Here is a 12,147-nt window from a genome sequence, read left to right as displayed (position 1 = left end):
AGTCCTACGGCCTATGTTAGAGACCTGTACCTACGGTGGCATAAGCCCACTAATCACGCGTAGGATGTACCACAGTAATTCACTATAAATTCTCAGCCAATTGTTCTTACCATGTTTATAAGAATCTGATTAATTGTTCTCAGCCAATTGTTCTTATCATGTTTGTAAGAATATGATGGGATCCTTTTCACAAGATGGCACCGAGAGCAAAGAAGGAAGTTCCTGCCCCTCCTAAAGCCGAAGCCAAGGCGAAGCCTTTAAAGGCCAAGAAGACAGTGTTGAAAGGTGTCCAAAGACACAAAAAAAAGAAGATCCGGCCAGGCGTGGTGGCTCAAACCTGCAATCCCAGCACTTTGGGAGGCCAAGGCGGGTGGATCACGAGGTCAAGAGATCGAGACCATCCTGGTCAACATGGTGAAACCCCGTCTCTACTAAAAATACAAAAAATTAGCTGGACATGGTGGCGTGTGCCTGTAATCCCAGCTACTCAGGAGGCTGAGGCAGGAGAATTGCTTGAACCCAGGGGGCGGAGTTTGGGGTGAGCCAAGATCGCGCCATTGCACTCCAGCCTGGGTAACAAGAGTGAAACTCGGTCTCAAAAAAAAAAAAAAAAGAAGATCCACACATCACCCACCTTCCAGCGGCCCAAGACACTGCGACTCCGGAGGCAGCCCAAATATCCTGGGAAGAGTGCCCCCAGGAGAAACAGACTGGACCACTATGCTATCATCAAGTTTCCGCCGACCACTGAGTCCGCCATGAAGAAGACAGAAGACAACAACACACTTGTGTTCATTGTGGATGTTAAAGCCAACAAGCACCAGATCAAACAGAATGTGAAGAAGCTCTATGACATGGATGTGGCCAAGGTCAACACCCTGATTCGGCCTGATGGAGAGAAGGCATATGTTCAACTGGCTCCTGATGACGATGTTTTGGATGTTGCCAACAAAATTGGGATCATCTAAACTGAGTCCAGCTGGCTAATTCTAAATATATGTATATATTTTCACCATTAAAAAAAAAAAAGAATATGATGAATTGTGTACCTTAAAGTTCATAGTACATTTGGGGTACTTGCCTTAGTAGAAAATCATAAATGACCTCTGATTAAGCAATATAGATACTCTTTTAAAACTTTAAAAAACAGAGATGGGGTCTCCCTGTGTTGCCCAGGCTGGTCTCAAACTCCTGGGCTCAAGTGATCCCCCTGCCTTGGCCTCCGAAGTGCTAGAATTACAGGTATGAGCCACCATACCCAGCCTAAAACTTTTCCTGTAATCATCACCAAGACTCTTTCCATGCATTCATCTTAAACAAATTTTCTAATAAACTATCATTGGAATCAGGGTCGAATCAGTTGGCAATGTCGCAGATACGGGGAGAAAATACTGTCACGGTCAGGTGGGATTAAAGTAAGTCTCAGTTACCTTTCCCTCATCCCCGCACGCCCCTTTGCTCCCATGCACTAGGGCCTCCATTCCCACATGACAATCAAAGCACTGCTCCACAGTTCTAGCTTTGCCCATGTCTACCTCCTCCCCACTAAGGAGGAAAGATCAGGGCAGTATTGGCACTCAGGCAGGAATGGCCTAAAACCAGAGTTTTCAGAACAGAACTGGTTCTATTTACAGAGTTACGTCCCATCCAGCTACACTGGAAAAAGCAGCCTGTTAAACTACACCACTCAGTTGCACAAGTTAGTGCAGTTTAAAACTTCATGAATTGCTCCACACAAAGGCGACCTGTGCCCTCGGACCCACTGCCTCCTCCATGGACTCTGTCGGTGCACAGACACACATTTCTCACCTGTCACAGTGCTTCGCACAGTTATACTTTACAGAGCTGTCCACCAAGTACACCAAGAAACCCAGGAGCCCATGATAAAGATTGAGTCCTTTAGGGTCTCTGCAGTTGTCAGGTAATGGTCATAACAGAGGTACGGAGGTTAGAAAAACAGAGAATTTTTTAAAAAATAAATGCTCCAGGATAAATGAAAGTTCTATTAATCCATTCTCACACTGCTATAAAGAACTACCGGAGACTGGGTAATTTATAAAGACAACAGGTTTAATTGACTCACAGTTCCACAGGCTGTACAGAAAGCATGGCTAGAAAGGCCTCAGGAAACTTACAATCATGGCAGAAGGGTGAAGGGGAAGCATGCATGTCTCCACATGGCAGCAGGAGAGGGAGCAAGCATGTGCAAAGCGGGAAGTGCCACACACTTAAACCATCAGATTTCCTGAGAATTCACTCACTATCATGAGAACAGAGTGGAGAGATCTGCCTTCATGATACAATCACCTCCCATAGAGGTGATTGCCTCTTATTCCACTGCTCCTCCACCCAAACACCAGGCCATATAGCTAGTCTATTTCTTTTGATCTTGACACCATAAACCAGTGGTTTATACCGTATAAACAAGGGGATATTTGGCAATATCTGGAGACATTTTGATTTTCATCATGACTGGGAAAGGGTGTGCCACTGGCATCTAGGGTTATAGGATAGGGATGCTGCTAATCATCCTACAATGCACAGGTACCCACACCAACCAAAAGACTCATCTGGTCCAAAAGGATGTCATAGTCTGCTATAGTATTGATAGTTTGCTAAGGTATTGATAGTACTGAAACAGATACTATTTATTCATTTACTCAAACATTTGTGCTATAAATCTTCTCCAACTATTTAATAGAGAACTATAAGAAATGTGGTGAATTTTAGAAAGCAATATACCTGGAGAGCTTTACTTTGGGGGAGGGCAGGGTGGCAAGTCCCATTTTTCTCCTAATCATGATCTTGAAAACTTGGGTAGATTCATCTAATCTTAGATATTTAAAATTAAGTATCTATATTCTTTTTGTTTTTCCATGCGATTTTGACCTACAGGAAACTGTATGTTAGCGTCTCAGAGATGCCTTCAATTTTTAGCCTTAAGTATTTCATTTTTCAGAATTTACTTAACAGAATCCTAATTCACATAAAACTGTTACATCACTTTCTATAGCCCTCTCTCCCCTTACAACATATTACCATACAACACAGAGAAAGACTTATAATTAGTCATAACAAGTGAAGGACAGCATAAATCCTCAACAATGACTCTATAAATCCCAGTGCTATGAAAGCATTTAACAATCTCCCTAGGGATGTCAATTTTATAATAACATTCGCTATTTCAGTGTTACATGAAGGAAAATTCTTTTTTAAAGTCAAGTTTTAAAACATATATAAGAATCGATATTGAGGGGAGGCAGGGAGAGGCACTATACTTTTAGAATTCTTTTATGGAAACTAAGTTATTAATGTACTAAAATTGACTGTAATATATGGCTATAAAAATGTTTCATAAATCTTTAAAATATGCCTCTTTATTAATATTTAACAGTCCCATTAAATGAGCTAACAATATTACTCAAGAGCATCAGAGATTTTAATATATATTAGTAGAGACTTATTTCAGATTTGACGTAAGGTACCAGACTGAGTTTCAATCCATACCGCTAATAAAATGCAACATGAGGCAGAGAAAATGTAGCCGTCTCAGAAAACAGAATCTGAAAACTCTAAGTTGGAATCTGAGGCATGTTTATTCTTTCAGGTATTCTGAAGCAGATTAATTAATAAGCAGATGTAAATCTAAAACATCACAATGAATAAAAACATGACAATGAAATTCATGTATACAAACATAAAACTGAGAAATTGCAAAATAATATAATTTGTGTTTATGAGAAACAAAAGCCACAAACCTAAATCCAGACTACTTTTTGCTAATGAATTAAAATTTTCCAGGTCATCAAATCTGCCTTGCTGACTGTTTCCTTCAGTTGATGGTACAGATGGTAGGGACTCCATGACAAAATTTTCATTCATCTTGAGAGGAAGAAAAATAGAATTGCGTTAGTACTTTGTGAAAAAAACGTAATACTGCACAGTTGTTCAACCCAAATAATAATGATATTGAAAAAACTGATGCTGCAAACAGGCATTCTCAAGTCTCAGTTTATACTGTGGTAAGCAGTAACAAATGCTGGTAACCATATCTGCAGAAGTACAGGCTAGTAAAATCTGTTTATTCCAAGCTCTAGATTTTTAACCAAAAAAACTGTTTTATAAACATTAGTAAGTGAATTTAAATAAACATTTACCAAGGTAGAAGACTAAAAGGTCTATCAAGTCAAGCAACGTTAGTTACTGATACACACAGCCTCCTGATTGTATTGCTCTGGTATCTACAAATAAACAGCTTCCCTGCTGACTCCAAAAGATGTGATGAATTTTCATAGCTCTAAGCATTTGTTAGCACTGTTATCTGCCTGGTGACTAGGTAGTTACCCAAACCTAAAACCTACAGTAAGTGCTGTCGATAAGTTAACTGCATTTTCCTCCCATCTTGCTTTTATATACAAGTCTTTTATGGTTTTCCAAAGTCATAATCTTACAGAATGCTAAAATGTTTATGTTCCTTCTGACCCCACAAATTCATATGTTAAAATCCTAACCCCCAAGGTGAAGATATTTGGAGGTGGGGACTTCTGTGGGGTGATAGAGTGATGAGGGCAGAGCCCTGGTGAACGGGATTAGCAGCATCTTATAAAACAGGTCCAGGCCGGGCGCGGTGGCTCAAGCCTATAATCCCAGCACTTTGGGAGGCTGAGGCGGGTGGATCACGAAGTCAACAGATCGAGACCATCCTGGTCAACATGGTGAAACCCCGTCTCTACTAAAAATACAAAAAATTAGCTGGGCGTGTTGGCGCGTGCCTGTAATCCCAGCTACTCAGGAGGCTGAGGCAGGAGAATTGCCTGAACCCAGGAGGCGGAGGTTGCGGTGAGCTGAGATCGCGCCATTGCACTCCAGCGAAACTCTGTCTCAAAAAAAAAACAGGCCCAAGAGGCCAGGCATGGTGGCTTACGCCTATAATCCCAACACTTTGGGAAGCCGAGGCAGGTGGATCACTTGATCACCGCAGCCAGCATGGCAAAGCCCTGTCTCTAATCCCAGATACTTGGGAGGCTGAGGAGGGAAAATAGCCTGAGCCTGGGAGAGTGAGGCTGCAGTGAGCCATGATCATGACATTCCAGCCTGGTCAACAGAGTAAGACCCTGTCTTAGTAAATAAATAAATAATAAAAAAAGTTTATAAGTATAAATTTAAATGACTATTTTATTGCCACCGTAGGAATACACCATAATTCATTTAAGGTACATAACACTATGTTATTCTTTATTGTTGGAATTTTGGTTGTTCAAAACAAAATGTGAATTTTACCTTTCACAATGGTCTACTTTTTCTGTAAAGTGGTCAGACTTCAATGGTAAGAGAAGGATCTTTCATAAGCTGGTATGCAAAATGCTTCCAACTTTCCAAAGTAGATTACTAATTTGGTAATGCTGGGCAAGGTGGCAGAGCCCCAGCAACAGAAAGTGATTGGCACGCAGGTAGTAAAGAGAATTTACTGATCATGGTACAGGTTTGAAAAGTAAAGTTTTATTAGACAGAAAGAACACTGTAGCAAGGCAGTTCAGCAAGAGAGGACTGAGTGGGCCTTGGTGGATTTTCCTTAGGGGTATTTATAGACCTTAAAGCAGAAGCTTAAGGGTAATTTAGACCATATTATTTTTTTAGGTCATGATAGACGATTACATTTGTAGACATGTTGGTGCCTTGATGTCAGCAAAGGCTGCACAATGAGTTTTGATACACATGCGTTCAGGAGATATATAGAAATTCTAGCTACTTATAAATTTTGGGAAAGCAACCTGGTAACCAGATGCTGGCATTAGATAACAGGAAAGTCTAATTGCTTCTAAAACCCTCAGATAAAGAGTTTTGCCTCTGGATGGCCTGTTTGATGACCACCAGGTGATCTTTGCTCTCCTCATTATACCTCTAAATTCCTCAGATAAGGAGTTTTGCCTCCAGACGGTCTGCTTGCTGGCCACCAGGTGATTTTTGCTCACCTCAGGTAAATATGTAACTATATCAGATACCCAATGGAGCCTAAGGAACACAGAATTTGACGCAAATATTAAACAGGGATAAGAAAGGGGATCTGACTACATAGTGGCCTAGAATAAAATAAGCAAGAACTTCTTACAGAAAAGAGTAAGGAGGAGATGGAAGGAACTGAGCACTTAAGAAAAAGAAAGTTACAGTAATTTTGGGCCATTTGGACTTTTTAAACAAAGTTAATGGCAATTCTGTTAATAGTAAATGAAGGAGAATTGATACCCAAATCTGGGATTTCAATACATTGGGTATGATAGATGAGATCTTTATAAACATGAATTTCTGGCCAGGTGCAGTGGCTCATGCCTGTGATCTCAGCACTTTGAGAGGCCAAGGCAGGTGGAACACCTGAGGTCGGGAGTTCAAGACTAGCCTGACCAAATGGAGAAACCCCATCTCTAGTAAAAATACAAAAAAAAATTAGCTGGGCATGGTGGTGCATGCCTGTAATCCCAGCTACTCGGGAGGCTGAGGCAGTAGAACTGCTTGAACCCGGGAGGCAGAGGTTACGGTGAGCTGAGATCACGCCATTGAACTGCGAACTGGACAACAGGAGTGAAACTCAGCTTCAAAACAATATAAAAATTAAAAATTAAGCCGGGCGCGGTGGCTCAAGCCTGTAATCCCAGCACTTTGGGAGGCCGAGGCGGGTGGATCACGAGGTCAAGAGATCGAGACCATCCTGGTCAACATGGTGAAACCCCGTCTCTACTAAAAGTGCAAAAAATTAGCTGGGCATGGTGGCACGTGCCTGTAATCCCAGCTACTCAGGAGGCTGAGGCAGGAGAATTGACTGAGCCCAGGAGGCGGAGGTTGCGGTGAGCCGAGATCGCGCCATTGCACTCCAGCCTGGGTAAGGAGAATGAAACTCCGTCTCAAAAAAAAAAAAAAAAAAATTAAAAATTAAATAAACATGAATTTCTTTTCTTTTGAAATAGAGAAGATTTTTTTTTTCCTAAAAAGAGAAGAAAATAAGAACATAGAATTATTCTTAGGTAAATAACCCTCAGGCAAAAACAAAAAAACAAAAAAAACAGATCTTTAAAAAAATGGACAAAGGACTTGAACAGATATTTCTCTAAAGAATACATAAAGATGGCCAAATAAGCACATGAAAGGATGCTCAATATCACTAATTGCTAGGGTAATGCAAACCAAAACACAAGATAGCACTTTTTACTCCTAAGAAACAAACAAAAAGCCAACAAACAAGTGTTGGAGAGACTGTGGAGAAATTTGAAGCCTTGTGCTTTGCTAATGGAAATATAAACTGTGCAGCTGTTTGCTGTAGAAAACAGTATAGTTCCCCAAAAATTAAATATAGAATTAGCATATGATCCAGCAATTTTATTGCTGAGTATACATTAAAAAGAACTGAAAGCAGGGATTTCAACAGATATTTATATACCAATGTTCCTAACAGCATTATTCACAACGGTCCAAGGTATAAACAACCTAAATATCCTTCAACAGATGAATGGAAAAACAGAATATGGTAAATACAGTGCAGACCTATAGGAACCTCAGAGTTGGTATTGACAGGGACAAGAGGCAGAGAAATTTACGGGTAGGACCCTGACAAAAATCCCACCCTCAAGCCTAAAACCATGGCCTAAAGTGAAAACTTCTATCCCTGTTTTCCAGCTCAAAAGTTACCTTTTCCTAAATGACCCATGGCCTCGTCCTGCCCCATCCTGTGCCTATAAAGACCCTAGACTCAGCCAGCAGAGAGAAGCAGCTGGATGTCAGGGACTACAGGTGGACATCAGAAAGAAGCGGCTTTACTTTAGAGGGATGGCTTGATGGTGTAACTTCAAAGAATCCAGCTGGAGACGGCTGGACTTCTGGGGAAGATTACCTACCCACCTCCCCATCCTCTTTGCAGCTCCCCTTCCTACTGAGAGCTACTTTATTGGCAATAAAATCCCCGAATTTACCATCCTTCAATTTGTTGGTGCAGCCTCATTTTTCCTGGATACCAGACAAGAGCTCAGGAGCCACAAGTATGGATACAAAAGGCTGTCACACTGGCCCTTTGCCCTCGCTGGCAGAGGGCAGCCACCTCATGTGAAAAGGCAAAGGGCCCACTGAACTGTTAACATGCCATCCACAGATGGCAGAGCTAAAAGGGCACTGTAACAGGCTCTCTGGGGCTTCAGGGGTCACAGGCATCTCTCCTAGATGCTGCCACTGGGCCTGCACAGAATTTGCTCCTGCTGGTGCCTGGCTCCGGCACCCACTCACCGAGTGCTCCCCTCCCACAAGGGTTAACGCTGCAGATCCGAGTGAGTGCAGTTTAACCCTGCCAGCACCAAAACGGTCAGACTACTCATGTACTCCAGTTTTCACCTTGTTTGCTCACATGCTCCCTACGTCGAGGAGAGTGGTGGGCTGAGTAAACAGGGCACCCCTGTTGCAAATCCCACGAAGGGGTAAGGGAAATATCCTGCTTCAGTATGAAGATTATTATAAACGAAAGACATTTTAGATGTAACGGCTGCAGAACAAAGCCTTCTCAGAGCTTCCCTTATGTGACTAAAAGCAGCAAGTTCTAGAAAATGAGGCTATCAAACATTCCCTCTTGAGATGGGTCAACCCCCAGGGACACTGAAAGTAAGCCTACTACATAAATGCGCACTTGAGGAATGGCAATAAGCCAAGAGAGGGATCAGTGGCACCTGCATTTAAAAAATTATCAACATAATAAGAATGTTACCTCCATTTGCTCTCCTGAAAACCCATTTGTCTTTCCTAAACCCGGTTGTTGTTCTCATAGCTTTTTCTCTGCCCTCCCTTTTCCCATAAGTTACATATGTAAGCTCTAACTTTAATCACTTAGTGAGCTTGCTGCTTTTGTTGCATTCATATGTGTATAAATAAACCTTTATTCTCCTGTTAATGCCTTCTATCCGTTTAATTTGCACTCTTCCAGGCACAAAATAGAGGGTAGAGGAGAAGTTTTTTCTTCAAGACATATACGTACAAGGAATTATTATTCAGCTTTTTTTTTTTTTTTTTTTTTTTTTTTTTTGAGATGGAGTCTTGCTCTATTGCCCAGGCTGGAGGGCAGTGGTGCCATCTCAGCTCACTGCAACCTCTGCCTCCCAGGTTGAAGTTATCCCCCTAGCTCAGCCTCCCAAGTAGCTGGAACCACAGGCACACACTACCATGCCTGGCTAATTTTTCTATTTTTAGTAGAGACGGGGTTTCGCCATGTTGACTAGGCTAGTCTCGTTCCTGACCTCAAGTGATTCATCCACCTTGGCCTCCCAAAGTGCTGGGATTACATGCATGAGCTACCACGCCTGGCCCATTCAACTTTAAAAATGGAGGAAATTCTGACACATTCTGCAATATATAAGAATCTTAAAGATATTATACTAAGTGAAATAGCCAGACACAAAAGAGCAAATATTGTACTATTCCACTTTTTTCAGCTGCTTCAGTATAGTCAAATTCTTGGAGACAGAAAATAAAACAGTGGTTGGTTGGCAGGGGATGGGGAGAGAGGAGAAAGAGAAGTTTATTGTTTAATGAGTAGAGTTTCAGTATGGGATAAGAAGATCTGTAACAACATGGTGGCCATGTTAACACAAAAATATACATGTACTTAATGTCACTGAACTACACACCTGAAAATGGTTAAAATGGTAAATTGTGTGTCATGTGTATTTTACCATAATTTTTAAAACCCAAATCTATAGGCCTTTAGTGTTTTTACTCTTCAGCTAAAATGAAGTATGAGAGTGGAAGAGAAACATAAACTTTGAAGTAATTAGGTACTATTTGCCCTCCACAAATATAGCTGACATCTATATCCCAAAATGGGTATCAAACCAAGAGAGAAATAACAATGTTCCTTCACCCTTTGGGAGGGCACCCTCTAGAAGAGTATTGGGAATTACATATTTGTAAGGGATTGGAATGTGTTTTTAAAATCTTCTTAGAGCTTACAATATTAGATAATATTATCAGATAAATTATCACAAGGGTCCATCAGCAATACGAGGGGGGCAAATAAAGATTCAAGCCCATCCTGATCAGTGGATGTAAGTGTTCATTGCTGTGGAAGAGAGGGAAAGAGCCAATACCCTAAGAAAGCACATATATTAATTTAAAGAAAACAAAATACTGTTCAGGCAAGAAACACTAGGACTGAAACAGTCTCATTCAATGCCAATTTGGGGAGCCTACAGAGGTTACCTTCACTGCCTATGTGAGAATTGGCAAAACATTAACATTTTTACAGGTTTTAAAATACGAATGTTGAAACTTCCAGAGTAAATATTATAAATATACATTTGACTGTTTCATCTCTAGCCTTAAAAGTGTACACAGTAAAATAAGCTGATATTTCAGGTTGCCTTTTATTTGGATAAACAGAAAATTTCTTTTTATGGAAGAAAACGGCAGTAACAAGCAAGTATGGCTGAATCAGTAATGGGAAATAAAAAGAGGGAAGCTGGGAAATTTAACACAGATTTAGTAATCAGCATATGCATTTTCAACTGTAAGCACTGACTGTTGTTTTAAACCAGACTCTTAACACTTTAACGAACAATAGAGGAAGTGGTATATCAGAGGCACTTGAACCAGAGTGGAACCAGGTGACAGGAGCAGGGCGGCAGCTGCGTCCCAAGATGCTCACTGTTCCGGGATCGGATGTGTTTTCCCATCCTTGGGCCTCACTCACCCAAGAATGGGGAAGGGGCCCTGGTGGCACGGTGAGCTCATTCGAGTAAATATCGGACCCAAAGAGCTTTGCAGAAAAGCAATTTATTAGGCAGAGAGAGAGAAAGAGAAATAGAGACAGAGAGAGCTCCCATGCTGTCATGGGAGAGGATCCGAAGATGGGAGTGCCTATAGGAAAGGAAATAGGTCCGATTTTAACCCGTGAGTTACTCTCGCCCTATTCAAGTTCTCGTCCAGTGAGAGGAGCTTTTCCAAACTTCCTCCGGAGCAACTGATCTTCAACTCTGATACTGGCCCGCAATCAAAGCCTCCTCCCTCAGAGCTTGTGGCTGGCTTTCTAAACAAAGGAAGCCCACCTGAGCTGTTACCTAGCCCGCGCCCAGGAAAGTTAAAAAACTCTAGGCTCCGGGATGGGGAAGTGGATGGAAGCATGGATGTGGATGGCGCTGGGAAGTTCTTGCCTTTGAATCTATGCCCCTTGTGGACCTAGGAAGAGAATTTAACATAGTCCCTCAAGAGCAACTCCATTTTGAATAGCGCTGGGTAAAATGAGGCTGAGACCCACCGGGCTGCATTCCCGGATGGTTAAGGCATTCTAAGTCACAGGATAAGAGAGCATGTTGGCCCAAGATACAGGTCATAAAGATCTTGCTGATACAACAGGCTATAGTAAAGAAGCCGGCCAAAACCCACCAAAACCAAGGTAGCAACGAGAGTGACCTCTGGTTGTCCCCACTAGTACACTCCCACTAGCACCATGACAGTTTACAAATGCCATGGCAATGTCAGGAAGTTACCTTTCATGGTTTTAAAAGGGAGGCATGAACAATCCACCCCTTGTTTAGCGTATAATCAAAAAATAACTATAAAAATGGGTAACCAGTAGCCCTCAGGGCTACTCTGTTTATGGAGTAACCATTCTTTTATTCCATTACTTTCCTAATAAACTTGCTTTCACTTTACTCTATGGATTCACTCAAATTCTTTCTTGTGCAAGGTCCAAGAACCCTCCCCGGGCGTCTGAATCGGGACCTCTTTCCAGTAACAATTATATTGTGAAGAGCATCAACATAAACTTACAAGAGGGATTTTTAAAAAAAACTTAATGTTATGCAAATGACACTTGAGATAAGAATAAAATTTTGAGTGACAGGACAGATTCAAAAACTGCTATATCTCAAACAATCTAGTTAGAAGTGAAGATGACATATTTGGAAATGTACGTTAAATGATCAAAAAATGATTCTAGTGAAAATGTGGATGCTGAAATTAAATATGCATTGAAGAACTTGAATAAAAGTGTATGATTAAATATGAGAAAAGGTAAAAAAAATTTAACATCTCACAAGTTTTAAAATGGAATGTTTCACTAAACTTATAAAGTAAATATTATGTTCCCTCCCCACCCCACCCTCACCGCCACCCTCCCTCCTT

At 41.3% G+C, this 12,147-nt stretch overlaps 1 protein-coding gene across 9 annotated transcripts in view; it reads right to left on the bottom strand.

The window, feature by feature from the left end:
• PATJ (PATJ crumbs cell polarity complex component) overlaps window positions 1-12,147 on the bottom strand; it is a 430,121-nt gene that overhangs the window by 289,979 nt on the left and 127,995 nt on the right. For all 9 annotated transcript variants that reach the window (XM_074380917.1, XM_074380918.1, XM_074380919.1 and 6 more), the window contains exon 21: window positions 3,759-3,882. In XM_074380917.1, coding sequence (XP_074237018.1) covers window positions 3,759-3,882 — 124 coding nt within the window. The remainder of the gene's footprint in view (window positions 1-3,758; window positions 3,883-12,147) is intronic.

Source organism: Saimiri boliviensis, chromosome 11, assembly GCF_048565385.1.
Source record: "Saimiri boliviensis isolate mSaiBol1 chromosome 11, mSaiBol1.pri, whole genome shotgun sequence".
NCBI classification, from domain to species: Eukaryota; Metazoa; Chordata; class Mammalia; order Primates; family Cebidae; genus Saimiri; species Saimiri boliviensis.
Note: the sequence above shows the minus strand (reverse complement) of the source record. Positions and strands in the feature narration are given on the sequence as shown.